A 21818-nucleotide genomic window follows, 5' to 3' on the forward strand; every position below is an offset into this window, starting at 1 on the left:
ACAGCATGCAACAAATATTGCAATAATTGCCACGAATTGCATAACGCGTTTCGTAACTTTTCAAATATCGCCATCAGCAACCTCGTGTATCGAAACGATTTCCGAGTGAATTGTTCAAGGTCATTGTATTATACTAAAATATTATACTGTATTTAATTCTCCCTATAATTACCATAATACTTTCTTCTTCCTCGTTTATATATAGTATATTTTTCCACCGTATAAAGTTTTCCAAATTTCTCCACAATTTTCTTTCCAAGCAATTTCCTGGTGAGTAGTTCAAGGTCATTGTACTATACCAGAGCATGCACTTTATTTTGATTTTCTCCATTTCCACACCTGTCTGCTTCTCCCAGTCGTTCTCATATATATATATATATATATATATATATATAGAATTGGTCGAGGAGAACGCACAGGATTTGATCGGTCATAGTTAAAGAGACTTTCTGAAACCGTCCGCACGGTTAGTTGCTGCATTATGCAAAAGCAACGCGCACACCACCGCCTCGTCGATCGCTGTTTTCCTTCCATCTTTCAATCTCTCCTACATGCACGTATACACATAGTAGTATATGTTATACCTATTCAAGGCACCGCTATATTAAGGTGACAATTTGAAACTTTGACCGCCATGACATTCTCGCATTCTCACATTCTCACATTCTGACATCATTATCCACCTCAATTATTCAACGCCTTCCTCTTCCACCAAAATAGAACCAACTCGTTCCTTCAACGTTCCCAGCAAATCGAGCGAAATCTTTTCAATTTCTTACCAATTCCTCCTTCGTCCTTTTCCACTTTTTGGCCGACTTTATCAACCAATATACTTCTAAAATTACGCGTCCCATTGGTTAACTTATATTTAGTCAGTCGCATTAATACTTTCTCATCCTTCCACTAAATCAGGCCCTGTCCATCGCTTCGACGTCATTCCGCCAATCGATAACGTGGAAATAGTGTTACGATTTATTTTTATAGATTTTCAACCTGATTCTTCCTTCGGTCCTTAAATCATTCGATTTAATTAAACGATTTTCCTTATTTCGTTCTATTCGTTGATTTTTCGTCGTATCGTGCATTCTTGGTTATTCTTCTTTGTTTTAATCTCGTGTTTTTTTTTTTTATTCGTTCATGCTTATCCACGTACTTTGAGCTTTCTTCGGTGGTTCGATCAAAATGCACGCTTTGTGCGAACGGAGATCCAATTTTCAAAATTCAGCCTTGTCCCGCGCGAGTCACGTGACTCTGCGCCCTCTAATCACGAATTCACAACTACTCGCGAAAAAAATTGGATGTTTGTGAGAGACAAGCACAGAGATTTCTATTATACTGATGATCGTGCTTTAAATATCTACGAAACGCGTGTTTTCCTTTATAATTAAGATACAAAGTACACACGATAATATTGCATTTGATCTGTATCGTACCTGCAAACTGATTTTTAACGACGATTTGAAAATTTAAGCTTGATTTTCGAATATTCTTGTAAAACTTCCGGTTTAAACAGGAAGTGGAGAAACTGCGTTTCCGGTTATTCGACGACGAATGGATCTGCAACGAAAGAAAGCTTGACTTTTAAGCGATTAAATTATAGTGTTAATGAAGGTTATCACACCCTGGTGGCCAAGCGAGGAACCAAGAAGCTCGTTTGGGGGTACGAATATAACTATGAATTTTATTGCCATATACTCGAGTCCTTGTGAAACTGCGTACTCCACCCTTTGAAAAATCTAAATAAATATAATATATACGGCCGACGCTTTATAGAAATAGCATACTTGTGAGAAATCCGAAGTTTACGAAAGCTTTCCATTCTTTTTGGCGCGAAAATTCATGCGAATCTCTCCGGAAAACTGACGATTCAAATTAACCTTTTATCCACCCATACGTTTCATTTGACAAACCGATAAGATTAGTTTGTTTTAATAATTTTAGATTTTTTACTTGATTTCTAATGATCTTTAGCAATTATTTCTATTTTTTCGTGTAAATTATATAGCTATGACATTGATTAGCTTGGTAGCGTCTTTCGCCGCCATATTTGTTTTGACCCGCACAGACACCTGGTTGTGTGTGAGCAGTTGTGAGTGAACAAGGTGAGTGAGTGTGTGAGCGTGAAGCCTTGTAATGTGGTAACGGTGATAAGTGGAGATGGTAACTAGTGTAGTGTGGTGGTAAGCTGAGCATCATCGTCGATATTCTCATTCTGCGATTCACCGTTCAACTTGGTTTACTTGTTACCATCCATTTGACAACATTTAACAATAATAAAATTGAATTAACTGGATAGTCGCAAAAGTAGCGGCATTTTAAGTGATACCATCTTTTCATAAAAATACGAATTTTACTGGGTATTATTCCATTATTACCAATATTAGTGGCCTGGTAATATTGACATTACATTTGTAAAGTAGAGTAAAGCGTTGGGTGTGTCATCATGCTGCGAACTCTTGCCGTTAGTTTAATTCTTGTGTTTTTGCACACAGGTGAGTGACAAATCATCCAACTAACTAGAAAATCGCATATAAGAATATCATTACATCTCATTGGTACCATTATTTTACTTAAATCCTAGTTTGAGTCCTTGCCCTTGAAAAATTTTATAATAACATTTAAGATTACTCATTTTAAAAATGCTTTACAAATCAAGTAAATTATACAGCATCTGTTTTATGCTTTTAGTAACCTGTCAAAGAACCCCTACAATATCATATATTTCACAAGTTCAAATCAAGGATATTGGTGACACGGTAGACCTACTGTGCTCCGTTCAATACGGACATGATTATCCAGTTTTGTGGATCAAAGTTAATAAGGATAGCTCAGATCAGCTGCCACTGTCCAGTAGCACTTCTTTGATTATCAGGGACAGCAGATTTGCACTGAAATATGACACTGCATCTTCAACTTATACTCTACAAATAAAAGACATACAGGAGACTGATGCAGGATACTATCAATGCAGTATTGTTATCTCTCTCAACAACCGTGTTTCTGCTGATGTAGAATTGCAAGTACGCAGACCTCCAATTATCAGTGATAACTCTACTCGTGCTATCGTTGTTACTGAAGGCCAATCTGTCCAATTGGATTGCTATGCTGGTGGTTTCCCATTACCTAGAATCTCATGGAGGAGAGAAAATAATGCCATTTTGCCAACTGGTGGATCAATCTATCGGTAAAATCATTTTCTCAAATAAATTTTGTTCCTTCTTGAGAAGCTTTTCAATAGGATTAACAATATTTTTATTTTATCGATTAACTTTGAACCAACAGAGGTAACACTTTGAAAATATCGTCTATTCGTAAAGAAGACCGTGGAACATACTATTGTGTTGCTGAAAATGGTGTTGGACGTGGTGCTAGACGTAACATTAACGTTGAAGTCGAATTCGCACCGGTAATCACGGCGCCCAGACCACGATTAGGACAGGCTTTGCAGTATGATATGGATCTTGAGTGTCATGTTGAAGCATATCCACAACCAGCTATAGTCTGGCTCAAGGATGATGTTCAGCTATCGAACAACCAACATTATAGCATTTCTCATTTTGCTACTGCAGATCAGTATACAGATACAACCATTCGTGTAATCACAATTGAAAAAAGGCAATATGGAGACTACATTTGCAAAGCAACAAACAAATTGGGAGCCTCTGAAACCAAAGTTCAATTATTTGGTAAGCCTATTTTATTTAATAATTCCAAGAGACTGCGCTCAGGAGTGCTGTTCTGCATTAATAGTGCATTACTAAATTTAGCATGCATAATGAAAACTATTTAAAATGTCTGTTTGTATCTATATAGTTTTTTAGATTGCTCTATGAGTATTGTAATATAATCAACTATGTTGTTACTACTTGGGCATGATATAGATGTTTTTCTTTCTTTTTTATTCTGCAGAAACCATTATTCCTGTATGTCCACCAGCTTGTGGTCAGGCTCATTATGGAACTGGAGTTGTCCCAGTTTCCTCAGGACCTTTAATAGCTCTATTTTTATTTATTACAGTAATTATGAGGTATGCTATTATTTATGATATTATCTGCTCGAGTTGCTAGTATTAGCCAATTCATAGATAGTATTCTGCATTATTTGCAAATTTAAGTGTGATGCTGTCTAAGGAATTAATAGAATATTAATAATATTTTTTTTTTTTTTTCAGAAATTTCCATACCAAATATTAATTACCCTGGTCTGATTTGGGCAAAAGGGAATCGATGCACTTTATCTACGTGGTTAATCCTTTTGAGCGTCACGATTTTCACGAGATTTTAAAGATCTGTGGCCTGAGATTATGACCTACCTTGTTTGACAATTTTAATTAGACGATTATTTTTGTAGTTATTTACAATGAAACGTATCGTATGAATCTCATACTCACACTTAGGGGCCAACAATGTACACAAGTGTTGGCAAAGTACAGACCAACATTCCAGAACAATTAACGATATAGCGTATACATAATACTAATAAAGCCAAGTAACTAAGTTAGTTCTTCATAACGTCAGTTTGACTGACGAACAACGAAGACTCCTTATTTGGGGTGAAAATGTTATTGATAAAGCCACGAAATCTCTCCTAAATTATTATAGGAGTTGATGGAAATTTTTTAATAATGCAGTTATATATTGTAACTATTGAAAACGATTGTAGTAGTAAGTATAATTGTTGACGATAATGTTTGGCATTCTCCAAGCAATTAAATTGATCGATTTGCATACAAATGCATGCACCAATTATTGCAAGCCTGCTTTTTTAAAAAATTTTTTGGATATACATGAATTACTTGTATAATATAGGTAAAAAACTTTGTGTATTGCAATTAAGATATTTTGTATGCATTTTATTAAACATTTACATGGACTGCATACTTAACAGGGATCTTTCGTATTTTAATAGATAAACATATCTCGTAATTTTAGTATTAGACAGCCATCGAATCTAATTAAGAATCTCAAATAAGTTTTTATACCTTTTTATAAATCCTAAGATGTTATATATTTGCTGCTGCAGTAATTTGGATTTGAATAAAAGCAATTTGGACGCGAAGTCTTGTCTTCTTTTACCATATGCTACAAAAATTAAGGTCTGATCTTGAAAATTGCTTTGCTTATATCACCTTCTCTCAATGCAGTTAAAGCTTCTTCATATTGGCTCAGTTGGTAAACTTTAATCCTCAAATTATTGAAATTCAAATAATGACTCGACATTGCTTGCAACAAAGAAATTCCTTTTGGAAAGGTGTGTGGATTAATATTAACTCCTATAATTTCTATCTCTTTCATGTAAATCTATGAAAAGAAAAATGTTAAATAGTTTGTCAAAATTTTACAGGTATAATATATCGACGAAGAGCTATAGAATTACTTGGAATGGCTCCACTGTTAATTTTGCAGTAGGGCTTGCAACTCCAAATACACATAACCGGCCACCACGGTCCAACAAAGGTACTGCAGTTTCCATTGCAGGACCAGAACCACTACAGTCAACCGCTAAATCAAATTTATTATTTTTAAGCTCCGATGGATGCTTCACGTCATAGTCCAATTCTGAAATCATAAAATAATTTAAATCATTGAAAAAAATTCTCTGAAGGAGTATGTATATTTTCCACAAAATTCACCAAGATCTTTAACGATGCTTCGTCTTTTGTCCTGGGGCTCGCTAACGGTAACAGTTTTTCGATGGCCGTGCAAGTGTAACAGGCACGTCCATAACAAACCGATTATACCAGCACCAATAACGAGCACTCTTGATCCCACATGAACTGGATTTATCTTATCCCAACCATGAGCTAGGCAAGAGAGTGGTTCTGTAAGTGCTGCTTTGTCCATAGGGATGTCCTCTGGTACTAGATATACCTTAAAGTCAAATCAGTGTCACTAATTCTTTTCTTCTCTTTCAGATGAAAAATACATATTTCATTCAATTCATTTGTTGGTAAACTAACTTGAGTTTCTGGAACAACAGCATGAGTGGCCCATCCTCCATCTCTATATATGCCGATAGTACTATTGATACCACCATGAGAACAAAAATGATAAGATCCACTATGGCAGAAATTGCATTTATTGCATCCACTATTTGGGTCCACCACAACTCTTTGACCTACTTTAATAGTGGTCACCTGTTGTCCTATCTCCTCTACTATACCAGAGAATTCATGGCCGAGGATAAGTGGGCCATCGTTCTTGCACGGAAATGATCCCTAAAAATTTAGATTTACTTTTTTTAACAGTCAAACGCTACATCCACCTAATCTCTAACAAAACATCTAAAAATTCCAAATGCTATTTTGAAAGATGCGGCTGCGATGGCTTTCACAATGATCACCCCTACTTTTATCAGATGTATACTGATGACCTAACGGTTAATTGCGTCAGATTAATCAAACTGAGATAAACAAATCATCTCCGATGTTAAAGGAATAATGATTTGATCGTACTTCTAAGATATGAAGATCAGTGCCACAGATGCCAGCATAAGAAACTCTCATTCTAATCTCTTCAGGTCCAGGCTTTGGAATTGCGCAAGATTTCAACTCCAACTTCTTCTTTGATAAATCGAAACTCAAGTATTCCATAATTGTGCCAAGCAATTCTCTCTTGTCACTTACTGGCAGCACGATTCTATCTCTTCAACTGTCACTTGACCTGCTGGAGCGCAAAGTATTTATATAGCTCTTGGCTGTGTGATTTACGTGCAATCACTGGGGTCGAGAACTCGATGATATTTGCAATAGGTTATGAATTATCTCTTTTATGGATTCATATATTATCAGACGAAGAAAGAGATTTTATTGCCCATGTACATGTATAAAAAAAGAAAAAATCTATTCTTTAGAAGGGAAGAGAGATACGAAAGTATAAAAAATCTACAAATATTATTTATTATTTTAGATCTAAGAGAAACACTACTACACACATGCAGTTTGATATTAAATGCTTTTCAATCAACTAATGTAAGCTTCTGCTCGCTGTGACGTCAAGTTTCCAATTTGGATTCCCTGCCTAACGAAGGACACTGAAAATGTCTAAGATTTCTTGGTCCAACCATGCCTTGCTGACATCTGGCACACTCGTTGATCCACATTGCAACGATAGAAACTTCCTCTGCTGTCAGTCTTGGCCCAATACCTGAAGAGAATCAACATTTGTGTACAAATATTTTATTTAAGATTAACCGCGATGCTTTGAATAAAAATTTACCAGGCACGTTGGGATAACAGGTAAGAAGTCTATCAGGATCATGCAAATTTAATCTATTTTTTCTCTTGGCGGATTCAGATCTTTCTCTTCTTGTCAGTAACTCACTTTCGTTTTCTTCCAGGGTTCTCTTCTCCTTTATGCTTTGGCTACGAATTTCTTCCTCGTCATTCTCCGCAGATTTATCGACTACATCGGATTTATTATCGTTACCGAGACATTCATCACTCTCTTTGGAAGCTGTAAGAGTTTTGCTTTCGTTACTTTCGTTATGCTCATCCTTGCTTCCCTCCTGCTCCATGTTGCTTTCCGTTACATTCTCTGTAACCAAAGTTGTAAAAAATATTTCAGATCTTACTTTTTCATCTAGCAATTTATTTTCATTTTCTTGTATTTCTTTCTTGTCGTCGGCACTCTCATCCTGTCTTTCCTCCTTGCCATTCTCGGTTGATTTTTTTGATTTATCCGATCTATCTGATTGTTTCAATTTGGCAGATTTATCGGATATTTCAGATTTGTCAGATTTCTCGGATTTGTCTGATTTATCAAATTTACTGTCGCCGTCAATACCTTCGTCACTCTCTTTAGGTACCGTAGACATTTCGCTATTGACTCCTTGTTTTGATCCATCCTCAATTTTCTCCTGTTCCATGCTATCCTTTACATTCTCTATGAGCAGAGTTGAAATATATATGTCAGATCTTACTCTTTCACCCAGAAGTTCACTTTCTTTTTCTTCCAGGATGCTTTTCTTCTCATGGGTGTTTTCATTCTGGGTTTTCCTATCACCATTATCCATGGATTTATCGGATTTACGAGATTTCTCTGATCTACCAGATTTATCAGATTTGCCAGATTTCTCCGATCTATCAGAACTCTCAGATTTACCAGATTTCTCCGATCTACCAGAATTCTCAGATTTACCAGATTTACTAGATTTCTCTGATCTAGCAGAATTCTCGGATCTGCCAGATTTATCTGATTTACCATTGCTGTCAATACATTCATCATTCTCTTTGGAAGCTGTAATTGTTTTGTTCTCGCTCTTTTGCATTGGTTCGTCACTGTTTTCTTCATGCTCCGTGCTGTTCTCCGTTGCATTTCCTGCAAGATGAGCTGAAAAATATATGTCAATCTGTCTTTCAACCAAAAGGAAATTCATATCTTACATTTGGATGAGGAATCCATGTCTATTTCAACATCAGCTTCAGTATCTTGACTCTCCATGGAAGGAAAGGGATTTTTACCAGGAGTCTCTGGTACAGTGGAAGATATCGCGTTGTCAGAAGAATCCTGTAAAGGACATTCTGCTAGGTCATCGTCAGACGGATCTCGCTCGTTTCCGTCACAACGCAATCCTGCAAGGTATCTGAAAAATTTAAATACAAACAAGAATTTCATACATTTATTTCAAACGATTGGATAAATTTTGTGTTATACTAACGAATAAATTTCCATGAATAAAGTAGCTGGAATCATTGCGGATCCTCCTTCCGGTTCATGTGTGAATAGTTCACAAATCAAAATCATGGTTTCAAATAAAGAAGAGCCTAGAAGACCAACTGCGATGGCCAAGAATTTTTTCACTTGGCATCTGTGCTGAAACTTGCCAATTGCCATAATTAAGTCTAAGTCCTGGCGATCCAGACACAGGCAATCCCATCGTCGAGTTATCATCTCCACAGACAAAACTTTGTTGTAATCTAAAATGTAGTTTATAAAATTTGTAAGTAGAACGTCGAATGGAATTATTACACTACATATGATTTTTAAAGGACGTACCTCCGAATTGGCGTAGAAGAACACGAAGGAAACCAAGGGTTAAACCAGAAGCTGTGCGGTTTGGAGGATATTCGAGCCTTGTTTTAACTGGCGGATCCTCACCATCGGCTAGTGCCTGGAAATAAGCACACGACCACTTGAGAAGATCATAAGGCTGTGTGCGAATTGCTGCTTTGCAGAATTGCTTCAAGATCAGAGGCAATTTGGGTGGAACAGTCAAGTCAAGATTACTTTCTTCCATCCTTTTGCTTCTATTTCCGACTTTTTCTATTTATACCCTTCTACTTTCTTCAAGGGGAGTTGTTATTATCACTTTCCCGTGTGTTTTTCCTATTCCCTTTATAATTTATCGTAGAATAAATTTTTCTTAAATCCGGAACGTAACGAGGGAAATTTAGTTAAGGGACAAGGTGTTTTTATTAGAGATTCTCTTCGTCTCCTAGGCTACGCTATCGATAACGCGTTTGCGTAGTCCATACGCAATGCTAATACAAGTTTAAAGTTTCTACGATGACATTTTATTATATATATATATATATATATATATATATATAATAACAACTTTAAATAAGTTAGCTCTAACTAAATTTGACTAATTTTTAAATAAAACTATGTAATTTATATATATATAGTCGCACACGTATTACTTCCAGCTAGAAATACAACTATTGCTAATTTTAATAGACTTTGATTTAAAAAAAAAATATCTTGTACACTACAATGCAACTCCGAAAATCGTTCTTATTTCAATTTAATTTAATTTGGGCGCCTATTTCAAATTTGATATCGATTATTGATTATGTACTGTACAATGTACAATATACTATATCGATTAAATCTATTCGTCATATAGGCATAGGCGTTGCTGATGTATTTGAATTTAGCGCCGTTACTGTGTAGACTGTAGAGTAGTCAGTAGAGTCAGTAGACCGTACTCGACGTACTCGTACTACTAAACTACTATTAACTATACCCCAATTGCAATAATTGCATGCCTAAAATTCAAGATGACAGACTTGGCAACGCTAAAATAAAAACCAAGTAGCAACAAACACAAACATGACGGAAATTCAAAATAAAGAACCAGTATCATTTACGTGCAAACCGATACATTATTTCCATTTAAGTGATCATTGCCAATATAGTGGCTGCTCAAAATGTCGATATAATAAAGAAGGCAAAGAGGTTAATCGGTTTTTTACTTTTCCTCTCGTATGGAATAGGCGGAAAGTATGGATCGAAAACTGTGGTAAGAACAAGTAGATTTTGTTTCAATAAAGATTTTTAGATATTTTTATTAAGATTAATTAATAAACGTGTGTGTAGGAAATGAAGAATTACTTCATGCAAAGTCAAATAATGATTTCCATAAATCAGGAATTTGTAGTGATCATTTCCATGAAAGTGATTTTGAAACTCCTTCTAAGACAAGTTTGAAACCTGATGCTGTACCGATTCCATATTATCAACAAAACCAGACTAAAAGAGCAGTGTGTCCAATTATTGCTCAAAGTGACAATGATATAATTCCAATGGAAACTGATCACAGCTCTAAAGAAAATAATGAAGAAGAGATGTCTAGTAAAAACAAAGAAATATCTGAAACAGCTGAAAATCAGAAAGATAGGGTAAACGATGATAAAGAGGATAAGAGGAAATTTCATGATTTGACTGATGAAGAAATAATTTATCTTCGTCAAAGAGATAAAACAAAAAAATTTATTAATAAAATTGCAGACGATTTTCATGAAATACCAGATTTTTTTAATTTAGTAAAGAAAGGTGAGCATGACAAAATTATACCAGAACCACAAGCATGTCTCCCTTGTGTACAGACACAACTTTTGCATATGGAGAATATTGCTTTGAAACTAAATAATATAAAATGGAAAAAGAGCAATGAAGAATTGAAAATAAAAATTAAATCATTACAAAAGTCATTAGAACGCATGAGGAACAAAGACTGTAACAAGACTCGAATAGGCGATTTGCTGAAGAGAAAAAATATAGATGCAATACTGGAAGTATTTAATGTGACAAGTCCTGCAGCTAGGGCATTATGTACATTACAGATGCGTTTACCTAAATCTCCTTTTACTCAGGAGGAAATAGATTTTTCTCGAGACTTTTACAAATTTTCTCCTACTGCCATGAATTATCTTAGAAAACTTGGTTGCCATTTACCTTCTGATAGCACGATAAAACGATGGATATCTGAGAAAAAAAAATGTGAGGATTTAACAGAAAACGTGAATGAAGCAGTTGCTGAAATTATTGAACAAAATGAAGCCATTGAATCTTTGGAAACAGTAGAGTTCCCAGAACACTTTATAGTAGGGGGCGAAACGTTTGAAAACCTAATGGGAGCTTCGGACATACACATTGTTGATAATTTCACTACAGGAGTTGTTGAGGAAACTGTTGGATATATTCCAGATGATATATTTTAGTATAAGTTTTTTAATCCATTTTTATTTAATTGTTATTTGATGTAAATATTAGAATAGCCCTTTAAATTAATCTATGTTTTTATTAAAATATTCCTATGCATATATATGTATATACATAAATATATAGATTACTTTTTATTTGCAATAATTTATTTGAACTATAAGTGAATAATAATAATTAGACAAATAAATTTTAGTCTTGATAATGAACAATTTGAAACTTAATTCATAGGATTTACAGAGTATTCGTTTATCCTTTATACTATTTTCGACTAAAATAGTAATCAATCTTAATGGTCTACAGGCGAAATTGGTAAATATTTTTTAGTTTACATAAGTGTTTTATCGACAAAAAAAATATATCAATATCTTGAAACTAAAGTTAATGCAGCAATTTTGTTAACATTTGAATTCTATAAAATACAGTTTGCAGAAAACAGTCATAAAATTTCGAAAGAAGTATCTGTTTGTTTTCGAAATAATTATAATACATACAAAGAAAAAATGAAGTGGCTTTCCAAAAATGTTTTCTACTATTAGGAATACGTTAGCATAGTAAAAAAAATAGGTTCGACCATGTTTTTTTATTCGTTTCTTTGTTAACTAATTAAGTTAATAAAAGTGATAAGATCGTAATTATATTATAAAGAAATGATCATTTCTCCCTTAGGAGATTTTTTGACTGATATCTGCAACTTCTACAGAATTAAAAGCCGTTGACAAAATTATTGCATCACCATTGGTTCCTGAGATAATCAAAGTAACCAGTATAAACATTTTTTCAGTTTAAGAATTAAATATTTAAAAATCCTAATGTAATTAGTCTACTTCCTCCAATTTTAAAAAAATATGCACAAACTAGTATAAGTTATTATTTTTAAAACATGGTTTCAGCTTCCTATTTAAATATGTGAATAGTTGGCGCGCGTGTAAAATCGTGTAATAGAAAGATGGCGTCGGTATTTGGGCCAATAGGATCAGAGCATCGTTTGCATTTTGGAGGGATTCATACTGGATATCACGCAACAATATGGCGACGACTAATGTTGTGCACTCGTCAGAGTTACCGGCGGAAAAAGTTCGTTTACACAAGAAGTCTTAGTTACGAAAAAACGAGTAGTTGACCGTGCGGGTCTGAAACGCAAAAGGAAAGCAAAGTTTCGATTTCAACTATATTTGGTAGTTAAAAGTTGAAAGTACTTCGAGAAGAGAATGTCTAAAACGGAGGAAACCGCAGAGGCCGGAGAAGGTGGAGAAAACTCGAACGGTTCCTCTGAGGAAACCACTTCTTCCAGGGGCGGTGATTTTGAGACTAAATTGGAAACTGATCGCAGCAAGCGTTTTGATTATCTCCTCAAGCAAACAGAAATTTTCTCACATTTTATGACCAACAACCAGAACAAAGCAGGTAGTCCATTGAAAATAAAGCCAGGCAGGCCAAGAAAGCAGCCTCAGGAGAATCCAAAAGCTGACCCTGGTGATCATAGGCATAGGAAAACTGAACAAGAGGAGGATGAGGAGCTGCTGGCTGAGAGTAATACAAATGTGGCTCCTACTACCAGATTTGAATCTTCTCCACATTATATCAAATCTGGTGAGCTGCGTGATTATCAAATACGTGGTCTTAATTGGATGATATCACTTTATGAAAATGGTATCAATGGTATTCTGGCTGACGAAATGGGTTTGGGTAAAACACTTCAGACCATTTCATTATTGGGCTACATGAAGCACTTCAGAAGCATTCCTGGTCCTCATATTGTCATTGTTCCTAAATCAACACTTGCCAATTGGATGAATGAATTTAAAAAGTGGTGTCCTTCTCTTCGTGCTGTTTGCCTGATAGGAGATGCAGAGACTAGAAATACATTTATTAGGGATGTGATGATGCCTGGTGAATGGGATGTTTGTGTTACGTCTTATGAAATGGTAATTAAAGAAAAGTCAGTATTCAAAAAATTTAATTGGCGTTACATGGTCATAGATGAGGCTCACAGAATTAAAAATGAGAAATCTAAATTATCAGAAATTCTTAGGGAGTTTAAAACTGCAAATAGACTGTTATTAACTGGTACACCACTGCAGAACAATCTTCATGAACTTTGGTCCTTGCTTAATTTCTTATTGCCAGATGTATTTAACAGTTCGGATGATTTTGATTCTTGGTTCAACACCAACAGTTTCCTAGGTGATAATTCGTTAGTAGAAAGATTACATGCAGTTCTGAGGCCGTTCCTTCTTAGACGCTTGAAGTCCGAAGTGGAGAAAGGCTTAAAGCCAAAAAAAGAAATAAAAGTATATATTGGCCTAAGTAAAATGCAAAGGGAGTGGTATACAAAGGTACTTATGAAAGATATAGACATTGTAAATGGTGCAGGAAAAATAGAAAAAATGAGACTGCAAAACATTTTGATGCAGCTTCGCAAGTGTTGTAATCATCCGTACTTATTTGATGGAGCAGAGCCAGGTCCACCTTATACAACTGACGAACATCTTGTATACAATTGTGGTAAAATGGTCATACTGGACAAACTTTTGCCTAAGTTACAGCAGCAAGATTCTAGAGTCTTGATATTCAGTCAAATGACTAGGATGCTGGATATACTTGAAGATTACTGTCATTGGAGAGGGTTCCAGTATTGCAGACTCGATGGTAATACAGCCCACGAAGATAGACAAAGGCAAATTAACGAATACAATGCTCCGGACAGTGAAAAGTTCATTTTCATGCTGTCCACTCGTGCTGGTGGTTTGGGAATCAATTTAGCTACAGCAGACGTTGTAATAATCTACGATTCCGACTGGAACCCTCAGATGGATCTCCAAGCTATGGATCGGGCTCATCGTATTGGTCAGCAGAAACAAGTCAGAGTGTTCAGATTCATCACAGAGAACACAGTGGAAGAGAAAATTGTGGAGCGCGCTGAGGTAAAACTACGCCTAGACAAATTGGTAATCCAGCAGGGTCGTTTGGTGGATGCCAAGCAGCAAGCGTTGAACAAAGACGAGATGCTGAACATGATTAGGCACGGTGCTAACGAGGTATTCGCTTCCAAGGACAGTGCCATCACCGACGAGGACATCGACACGATTTTACAGAAAGGAGAAGCCAAGACCGAAGAAATGAAACAGAAATTGGAGAGCCTCGGTGAGTCGTCGCTGAGGAACTTCACCGTGGACGCTCCTACGGATTCTGTTTACCAGTTCGAAGGAGAGGACTATCGAGAAAAGCAGAAAATACTTGGAATAGGAAGTTGGATCGAACCACCCAAGCGAGAGCGAAAAGCTAACTATGCCGTCGATGCTTATTTCAGGGAAGCTCTCAGGGTCTCCGAGCCAAAAGCTCCAAAAGCTCCAAGGCCCCCGAAACAGCCAATAGTACAGGACTTTCAGTTCTTCCCGCCTAGGCTCTTTGAACTGCTCGACCAAGAAATTTACTATTTTCGTCAGACAGTAGGCTACAAGGTGCCGAAGAATCCCGAGTTAGGCTCGGACGCGGCAAGAATACAGAAAGAGGAACAACGGAAGATCGACGATGCTCAGCCTCTCAGCGATGAAGAGGTGGCTGAGAAGGAGAAACTTCTCACTCAGGGCTTCACAAATTGGACCAAACGGGATTTTAATCAATTTATAAAGGCAAATGAAAAGTATGGTAGGGACGATATTGAGAACATCGCCAAAGAAGTCGAGGGTAAGACTCCTGAAGAAGTTATGGAGTACTCCGCTGTGTTCTGGGAGCGTTGTCACGAGCTTCAGGATATTGACAGAGTAATGGCTCAGATAGAGCGTGGCGAAGCCAAGATTCAGCGACGAGCCGGGATAAAGAAAGCCCTAGACGCAAAAATGGCCAGATACAGGGCTCCATTCCATCAACTCAGGATAGCCTATGGCACGAACAAGGGCAAAAACTATACCGAGGAAGAGGACAGATTCCTCGTATGTATGCTTCATAAATTGGGATTCGACAAAGAGAATGTTTACGAGGAGCTCAGAGCAACTGTGAGATCTGCTCCCCAATTTCGATTCGATTGGTTTGTTAAGTCGAGAACAGCCTTGGAGCTGCAGCGCAGATGTAATACCCTCATCACTCTTATAGAGCGAGAGAATCAGGAGTTGGAGGAAAGAGAGAGGCAGGAGAGGAGGAAAAAGGGCGGCAGCATCGGTAACAAACCTGCGTCCAAAAGAAAAACCGAAAATCTACCTGCACCTCAAGAAAAACCAAGGAAAAAGAAGAAATAGTATTCCTCTACTTTTATAGCGTAAACTCGTATACATTTGGAAGCTTAACGGAATTCCACAAACGATCACAGACTGTTCTCAACGTCACTTTATTTTTCTTCATATTTATAAATCTCACGCGAATTTCGATATTGGTGCGTCAAACTGTCTAGTGTCGAAAAGGTGAGTCGGGAAGAGGGTGAACGTTTTTTTTGTCATTTTACCGATTCAACCATATATATTTTAATGTATAGGATAAACACAACTAAAAACATTTAGAACGTAAAGGAGAGAACCAATTGATAAGATAGCTACTGGCAGATAAAGATTGTCGGCTACCAGCAGCTACCAGTTTGTTTTATTAGACCTTTAAACAATTGAATAAATACACATATAACTCGTAAAATAGCCAATAGCATTTTGCAATTTTTTAAACTACGAAAACACAATTTTTGAGATGTGACTGAATGTTTCAAAGCCAGCTTAATAATTACGAATTGTGAGTAGAAAAAGATTAAGGATTTTGTCATTGGCATCCAGAAACCTCGAATACGTTACATTGTCTTTTGAACTGCGTTGACATTTCACTTTCTTTTTTTTTTTTTTTTTTTTTTTTTTTTCTTTGATTTCTTTTATCACCTTAATATAATTCGGATCAATATATATTCTCAAGTATGTGCAAGTACTTGCTTCATAAACTGAATAAAGATAAACTTGCAACAGACTCAATTCTGCAATATATATATATATATATATATTAAAGCGTGATTATAAATTTTATTTATTTCTGCCTTGCTAGATAAAGTTATTCATTTCACGGATAAATTTGAGTGCGTTTATGTTATATAAATAATTAAAAACACAATGTACTTGACTATAAATCATTTAAATAATATTCTTAAATTTCTAATACACGATTATCATTATACAAATGTAATTGATTTTTAATAATTTAAATAAATAGAATTATTGTAAGCAAAAATTATTTTGGGTAATTTCTTCTATAGAAAATACTTTTTCAGTTATCTGTCGAATAGGTAAGTTTCTGTGGGAATCAAGTGAATGACACAGTGAGTTTTTTTTAAAATGTAATTCTTTACATAAATACATCACAATGAAAAGTAAACGTTATAATAAAATTATATTTTTAGACGCTTGAAATTCATATCTCAGCAGCAGGAAAATAATATCATTCGCGGAAAACTAAAGTACTCTACCATATTAGACTGCTGCTTGCTTATTTTTTTTTGTTATATATAATATGCATTTATATATATATCTTTAATACACACTGCTGCTTACTCCTAGCACATATACTTTCTGAAATCTTACAGTAAATAATTTTATTTGCTGTTATTAGCATGGGCAGTAGAATACATTTAGTTTACAGCGAATACGTTTCAATATTATAGATTTATGTTTGTTTCATATACATATATTTGTATTTACTTATTTATAATATAATGCAATTTATCTGTGGCAAGATCCGGCCTTTTTGAGGCATCCTAGCGCGATTTGCCATGATCTGCATTATCGTAAAATTAATAAAGTCTTTCTTTCGGAGTAATTAATAAAAGGAAAATTAAAATAACAATATAAGTCCAAAGATAAATCATTTAAATCTAAAAGTAAAATATTCTCACGTACCGATCCGGCGAGTGATATATCATATTTATAGTCTTAAGAATATTTAGTTCGTCGATATAGAAAAATCACACTGAAAGTAAAGTGTGTACAAAACGCTACAAATATTACGCATAAGAATGGTTCAAAGTGCAAATTGGTAATGATTCCTCTTATGTTATTCGTTAATTGCAAATCTATAAATTACAAATCGTACATGAGAGAAGGAAAGTTTCAAGAACCTTCAGAGTAAGATTATAATTGAACGAAACACTAAATGTTTCTGTTTTATCTATTTGTTCGAAACTATGTAAGATCGCTTATTGCCAGGATATACGGCCTCAAATCGAATTTGACCTTTTTCTAGTGTATACTTAATGCTTTAACGCTTTGCAGTGGTTACGTGTGACTTACGCTTGATATAGCAAAAATGAACAATAATTATAATAATAATACTGTTAAATCATATGGCGTGGTAAGCAAAATGTATCCCGCCAACAATGTTTGAATTATTTAAAATTTGCCGTTTCTGTTTGACTTGCCTACCTAATACTATATATATATATATATATATATATATATATATATATATATATGTATGTATGTATATATAGGGTGTTTCACGTAAGACGTCCCAGAGCATAGATACAAAGTGAGGCGTATTTCTTTAATTATAAGAGTTATTAAATTTTTTCATACGACCTTTTCGAAGCCTCTTGTTATCTGCTTTCAAAAAGGTCATATGAAAAAATTGAATATGTTTTGTAGTTAAAGAGATACACACGTCACATTTGTATCCATGCTCCAGGGCGTCTTACGTGGAACACCCTGTATATATCTTTATATATAGAAAGAAAAAGACTTATAATTCGATACTTGAAATATATAATTTGTTAATTATCTTTTTCTTGTAATAGTATTAATAGAATGAAGATGAGATTATCATTCTATAAATCGATTTATTGAAATACACGATTTATGGATCTTCGTCCTTCTAATAGATTGTTGTTGCTTTTGATTATTGAATAGATTACGAATTTTTAGTAGTCCACGCCCTTAACATTAATCATCTACCCTCTTATAAATGCTTTTTACGCGTAGCTCTATTATTTCTAGAACAATTATTGATAAGTAAATCAGTTTCTGAACTTTCGGATAAATGCGCATACGCACGTCTCTAATTTTTTTGTTCTTACTTCTTTTTATTTTCTTATGTGTGTACATATAGAATATATCTAGAGGAGCTTGTAATAGACTATTTCTGCTTATCAACTCTTCTACGAAGCTAAATTTAAGAAAATCACTTCGAAGCTATTGAGAAAAATCAATCTTTTATCTCCCATTGGTTAATAATGTCGCACGAGTCTTTGTGGTAAAATTAATGATAATTCAATATCATGAATAAATGTGACGAAAAAAACTTGTAGAAAAAAATGAGGAAAAAAACAGTCTATAAAAAATATAATGCCACGAATTAAATATGAAAGAAAAACATTTTTCTCTAATTTCAAGCTTAAGTTAGATAAGCTCAATTAAAAAATAAAAATATAGGAGTAATAAGCTTTATCAATAGGTTCGATTTGACCTCTCTTTCGACCAAGGCTTCCCTTGTTTACTGTTTCAAAATTATAGGAGTTCGACCTTTAATCATTTATCGCTACTTGGCTAATGCCACATCAGTTGGCATGAATAAAAGAGAATCCTTCCCGCTATCGAATACTATTAGAATAGGTACGAATCATTCGTCTACCATGAAGCTAAAATTTATACTTTGCTCTACGCTATTTGTTAAGATTAGCAATACTTTATACGAATACATCGATATTGTGATTGAAGAACGGTGTCCAACGTCTATTAATTAAAAATAAAAATCTGTCCAATACTTAACAGCATAGCGTGAAACAATGCAATACAAAGTGTACATTATCGTAATGGTATATAAAAAAAATTACGCGTGTAATATTGCAGGAATGGACTTTATAGAATGAGCAACCGAGATTACAATAGCCAGCCTTCTCTATTGAAAAATATTCTTAAATTATCGAATAATTTAAAGAAACCCTAACTTTGCCTACTTCGTTGCTGCTTACTTTTTCTTACTTTCTTTTTCTCTATCTTTTAATTCTTCAATGTAGTTTCAAAGTTTAGTTCTCACTCTATAGTACATGTTCTGACATACTTTCAAACAGTTAAAAAAGATTCTCCCGTATTTCTTAACAAATTTCTGTCAATTAGATTTCCGCAATTGTTAATTATTTTGCATACAATTAAATATCTTTCAATAACATTATACAACGATGTATCCCAATAATGGATACTTGTTAGTTTCATGGCCATTGTATGCTCGATCAAAAAAATATTACAATCTATGCTCACATTGTCAAAGCTGGATACCAAAAATTCTCCTTTTAATAAATATCGTTAATAGTTTCAGTTAAGAGACTTTTAGTTTCATATCTAAGAAATACGATTAGTGAATCTGCTAAGTGAGTATTGTTTAACTAGACTGGCTCAGCTATATCACTCTTGTTTTGTTATAGAGGCGTTTAAAGTACATGAAAAAGAAGGAATTTATTGATATCTAAACTTCTGTGCAAGCAAGAAAGAGAAGATTCAAGTAATAAAAAGCTTAATTTAAAATTAGATGCCTCCAAGGGGGTGGATCAGGGGGTGGAGGCAAAGGGACTGGTTACGGACGGCAATGACCTCTTTTCCTATTACCTTCGTTGCCTTCTTCATCTTCTCCTCCTCGTCGAACCTCGGTATACCGTTCGCCCTTCACGCTTACAATTTTGTTATCGAGATATCTTACCAATTTCTTCGGTTCTGTTTTCGGAGTAACTGGACGGTGCTCGCGCGAATCGTCATCTTTATCTACGTAGCTATATCTCGCTATAATACGAGATTTTAACTCCTCGTCATTCAGTCTTGCTTTATTCCGACCATTCGGCTGTTAGAAACAATTATGCAATTATAGCTTCTCCCAAACTTTCTCGTGCTTGAAAAATTTTTCTATTTTAAATAATAATTTAGTCATACTAACTGTTAAAAATGTCAGATTGCTAACGATACTTTGACCAGCTTCTTGTCTGTGAAGAGCCAGTTGAGCTGCTTTGGCAATATCCCCCCCAGCTACTGCCAAGCAGTGACGAGCCTCTGCTGGACTGGCACCAGGAAACATTTCTTGTAGTAACGCTATTTGATGCCATGAAGATTCCTGTGCAAGAAATGTAAAGAAAATTAATATTTTCTAATAAAACAGGGCAAGATATGCTTTCATTACCTCAGAAAAATATTCTCCGCTAGAATCACTTCCAGCATCACTTGTCTCAGAAAGATGATGAACTCTCATTCTTTGAGAGCCAGGAGGCAATAAAGCAGATAGACTTATATGACTTAAAGGATCATGAGGCTGGCAGTTTTCGCTTTCCTTACTTTCCTGACGTAGCTTACTTTCTACATCTAACAACCACTTAGACACAGCTTCTTTTTCAATCGTTGAAAATTCAGGTAAACAAGCAGATACCATTTCATAGACTCCATCAACATCTAAATCTTCATCCAAAGCACTTTCCTCTACCATACTTACGACATAGCTCAATACAATATCATCTATCAAACTAAAAATCATGAAAATTAATTAATCAGACTATTAGCAATTAAATGTATTAATAAGTCATCTTTTAACATCACTTATAAGTGCAAACCTCAATTGTGCAGTTGGTACTTGTTTTCTGACAAAGCTAAACAATGACTTCTTAACCAATTCTTCTTTCTCATCCATTGTACGATCCATTCTAAAAAAACAGAGTAAGCAAGCAATGAAGTTTAGATTAAAAGCTATAACAAGCAAAAACATAGGTGACAAATCTCCCAAAAATCATTTGGTTCACCTATACACTATGGATAAGGTGCGTCAGACTTACAGGATTTAGTAGCTGTAAACATTGTTATTTCACAAAAATACTCTAATGTTAGGTTAAGTGAAACAATGAAAAGGGGAGAATGATCATTTAGAATGCTAAGTGGGAAAGAACAGGAGTGACTTTTAGTTTTTTTATTAGAGATACTAATACAATTAAGTGATCAAGTAGTTTGGAAAATAGGACAAATAGAGATTAATGTTAATGAAAAATATGATTGACCAACAGGAAAACCGAATAGCGCCGGTTGTGCTAAACTAAGCTCCTTTTCTATATTAGCTGATATGTGCTTATATGATAACTCTAATCACACAGCACATTTTTCATCTTATCCTTCCCTAAAAAGCATTACAAACCTGTGCAAATTCACCCGATCAAGCGCCCAAATTACCGAGAGACGCTAAAATTCGATAAAAATCTCGTATACAAACAAACTTCGTCAATCTGACAGCTTGAGTCTTCCACTTCCCTCAATCCACCTCTCCATTCCACTAGGAGCCTAGGAACGCTAAAAACTGGGATAGGGGTTCCTAGGGGGTCGGTCACAGTGAGCGCTCACGAAAGGTTGTATTTTTAAACGCGCCCATTGGATGCGTGGCTGTCAGCCT

At 35.1% G+C, this 21818-nt stretch overlaps 6 protein-coding genes across 6 annotated transcripts; 3 read left to right on the forward strand and 3 right to left on the reverse strand.

Moving 5' to 3' along the window:
* The first annotated feature begins 2160 nt into the window (after positions 1 to 2160).
* On the forward strand, positions 2161 to 5058 carry Lac (Lachesin). Its single transcript, XM_066737211.1, has 5 exons — positions 2161 to 2492; positions 2689 to 3184; positions 3283 to 3686; positions 3910 to 4027; positions 4172 to 5058. Exons 1-5 carry the CDS (start codon positions 2444 to 2446, stop codon positions 4191 to 4193), a joined length of 1089 nt encoding a protein of 362 aa, XP_066593308.1. The 5' UTR covers positions 2161 to 2443; the 3' UTR covers positions 4194 to 5058.
* A 32-nt stretch (positions 5059 to 5090) lies between these two features.
* Positions 5091 to 6749, reverse strand: LOC136779571 (uncharacterized). Its single transcript, XM_066737212.1, has 5 exons — positions 6455 to 6749; positions 5960 to 6217; positions 5633 to 5870; positions 5377 to 5558; positions 5091 to 5300 (listed from the first exon to the last, which is right to left on the reverse strand). Exons 1-5 carry the CDS (start codon positions 6590 to 6592, stop codon positions 5091 to 5093), a joined length of 1026 nt encoding a protein of 341 aa, XP_066593309.1. The 5' UTR covers positions 6593 to 6749.
* A 221-nt stretch (positions 6750 to 6970) lies between these two features.
* Positions 6971 to 9656, reverse strand: LOC136779568 (dentin sialophosphoprotein-like). The gene is made up of 5 exons (XM_066737209.1): positions 8997 to 9656; positions 8659 to 8917; positions 8384 to 8583; positions 7218 to 8330; positions 6971 to 7145 (listed from the first exon to the last, which is right to left on the reverse strand). The coding sequence occupies exons 1-5, from the start codon at positions 9235 to 9237 to the stop codon at positions 6994 to 6996; spliced, it is 1965 nt and encodes a 654-aa protein (XP_066593306.1). The 5' UTR covers positions 9238 to 9656; the 3' UTR covers positions 6971 to 6993.
* Positions 9657 to 9932: 276 nt separating this feature from the next.
* Positions 9933 to 11584, forward strand: LOC136779569 (uncharacterized). Its single transcript, XM_066737210.1, has 2 exons — positions 9933 to 10245; positions 10323 to 11584. The coding sequence occupies exons 1-2, from the start codon at positions 10056 to 10058 to the stop codon at positions 11444 to 11446; spliced, it is 1314 nt and encodes a 437-aa protein (XP_066593307.1). The 5' UTR covers positions 9933 to 10055; the 3' UTR covers positions 11447 to 11584.
* A 305-nt stretch (positions 11585 to 11889) lies between these two features.
* Iswi (Imitation SWI) lies at positions 11890 to 16297 on the forward strand. The gene is made up of 2 exons (XM_066736939.1): positions 11890 to 15847; positions 15919 to 16297. The coding sequence occupies exon 1, from the start codon at positions 12659 to 12661 to the stop codon at positions 15683 to 15685; it is 3027 nt and encodes a 1008-aa protein (XP_066593036.1). The 5' UTR covers positions 11890 to 12658; the 3' UTR covers positions 15686 to 15847; positions 15919 to 16297.
* Positions 16298 to 16769: 472 nt separating this feature from the next.
* On the reverse strand, positions 16770 to 21690 carry LOC136779578 (CUE domain-containing protein 2). Its single transcript, XM_066737222.1, has 5 exons — positions 21567 to 21690; positions 20995 to 21084; positions 20571 to 20907; positions 20331 to 20504; positions 16770 to 20237 (listed from the first exon to the last, which is right to left on the reverse strand). The coding sequence occupies exons 2-5, from the start codon at positions 21081 to 21083 to the stop codon at positions 19977 to 19979; spliced, it is 861 nt and encodes a 286-aa protein (XP_066593319.1). The 5' UTR covers position 21084; positions 21567 to 21690; the 3' UTR covers positions 16770 to 19976.
* Between the last annotated feature and the right edge of the window lie 128 nt (positions 21691 to 21818).

Source organism: Prorops nasuta, unplaced genomic scaffold, assembly GCF_024137725.1.
Source record: "Prorops nasuta isolate Cenicafe-Biocafe unplaced genomic scaffold, Cenicafe_Pnas_1.2 PNAS00017, whole genome shotgun sequence".
Taxonomy (NCBI): Eukaryota; Metazoa; Arthropoda; class Insecta; order Hymenoptera; family Bethylidae; genus Prorops; species Prorops nasuta.

Bases quoted from the DNA above. Each gene is read 5' to 3' on its own strand.
- Lac (XM_066737211.1), top strand. From the start codon at position 2,444: ATGCTGCGAACTCTTGCCGTTAGTTTAATTCTTGTGTTTTTGCACACA. The intron at 3,185-3,282 runs GTAAAATCATTT...TTGAACCAACAG, and splicing joins ACTGGTGGATCAATCTATCG to AGGTAACACTTTGAAAATAT. The intron at 3,687-3,909 runs GTAAGCCTATTT...TTTATTCTGCAG, and splicing joins AACCAAAGTTCAATTATTTG to AAACCATTATTCCTGTATGT.
- LOC136779571 (XM_066737212.1), bottom strand. From the start codon at position 6,592: ATGGAATACTTGAGTTTCGATTTATCAAAGAAGAAGTTGGAGTTGAAA. The intron at 5,871-5,959 runs GTTAGTTTACCA...TTTGACTTTAAG, and splicing joins CTGTTGTTCCAGAAACTCAA to GTATATCTAGTACCAGAGGA. The intron at 5,559-5,632 runs GTGAATTTTGTG...TTATGATTTCAG, and splicing joins AAGCATCGTTAAAGATCTTG to AATTGGACTATGACGTGAAG.
- LOC136779568 (XM_066737209.1), bottom strand. From the start codon at position 9,237: ATGGAAGAAAGTAATCTTGACTTGACTGTTCCACCCAAATTGCCTCTG. The intron at 8,584-8,658 runs GTTAGTATAACA...TAAATTTTTCAG, and splicing joins TTATTCATGGAAATTTATTC to ATACCTTGCAGGATTGCGTT. The intron at 8,331-8,383 runs GTAAGATATGAA...TATATTTTTCAG, and splicing joins CATGGATTCCTCATCCAAAT to CTCATCTTGCAGGAAATGCA.
- LOC136779569 (XM_066737210.1), top strand. From the start codon at position 10,056: ATGACGGAAATTCAAAATAAAGAACCAGTATCATTTACGTGCAAACCG. The intron at 10,246-10,322 runs GTAAGAACAAGT...ACGTGTGTGTAG, and splicing joins AGTATGGATCGAAAACTGTG to GAAATGAAGAATTACTTCAT.
- Iswi (XM_066736939.1), top strand. From the start codon at position 12,659: ATGTCTAAAACGGAGGAAACCGCAGAGGCCGGAGAAGGTGGAGAAAAC.
- LOC136779578 (XM_066737222.1), bottom strand. From the start codon at position 21,083: ATGGATCGTACAATGGATGAGAAAGAAGAATTGGTTAAGAAGTCATTG. The intron at 20,908-20,994 runs GTTTGCACTTAT...CATGATTTTTAG, and splicing joins GTACCAACTGCACAATTGAG to TTTGATAGATGATATTGTAT. The intron at 20,505-20,570 runs GTAATGAAAGCA...TTTCTTGCACAG, and splicing joins GCGGAGAATATTTTTCTGAG to GAATCTTCATGGCATCAAAT.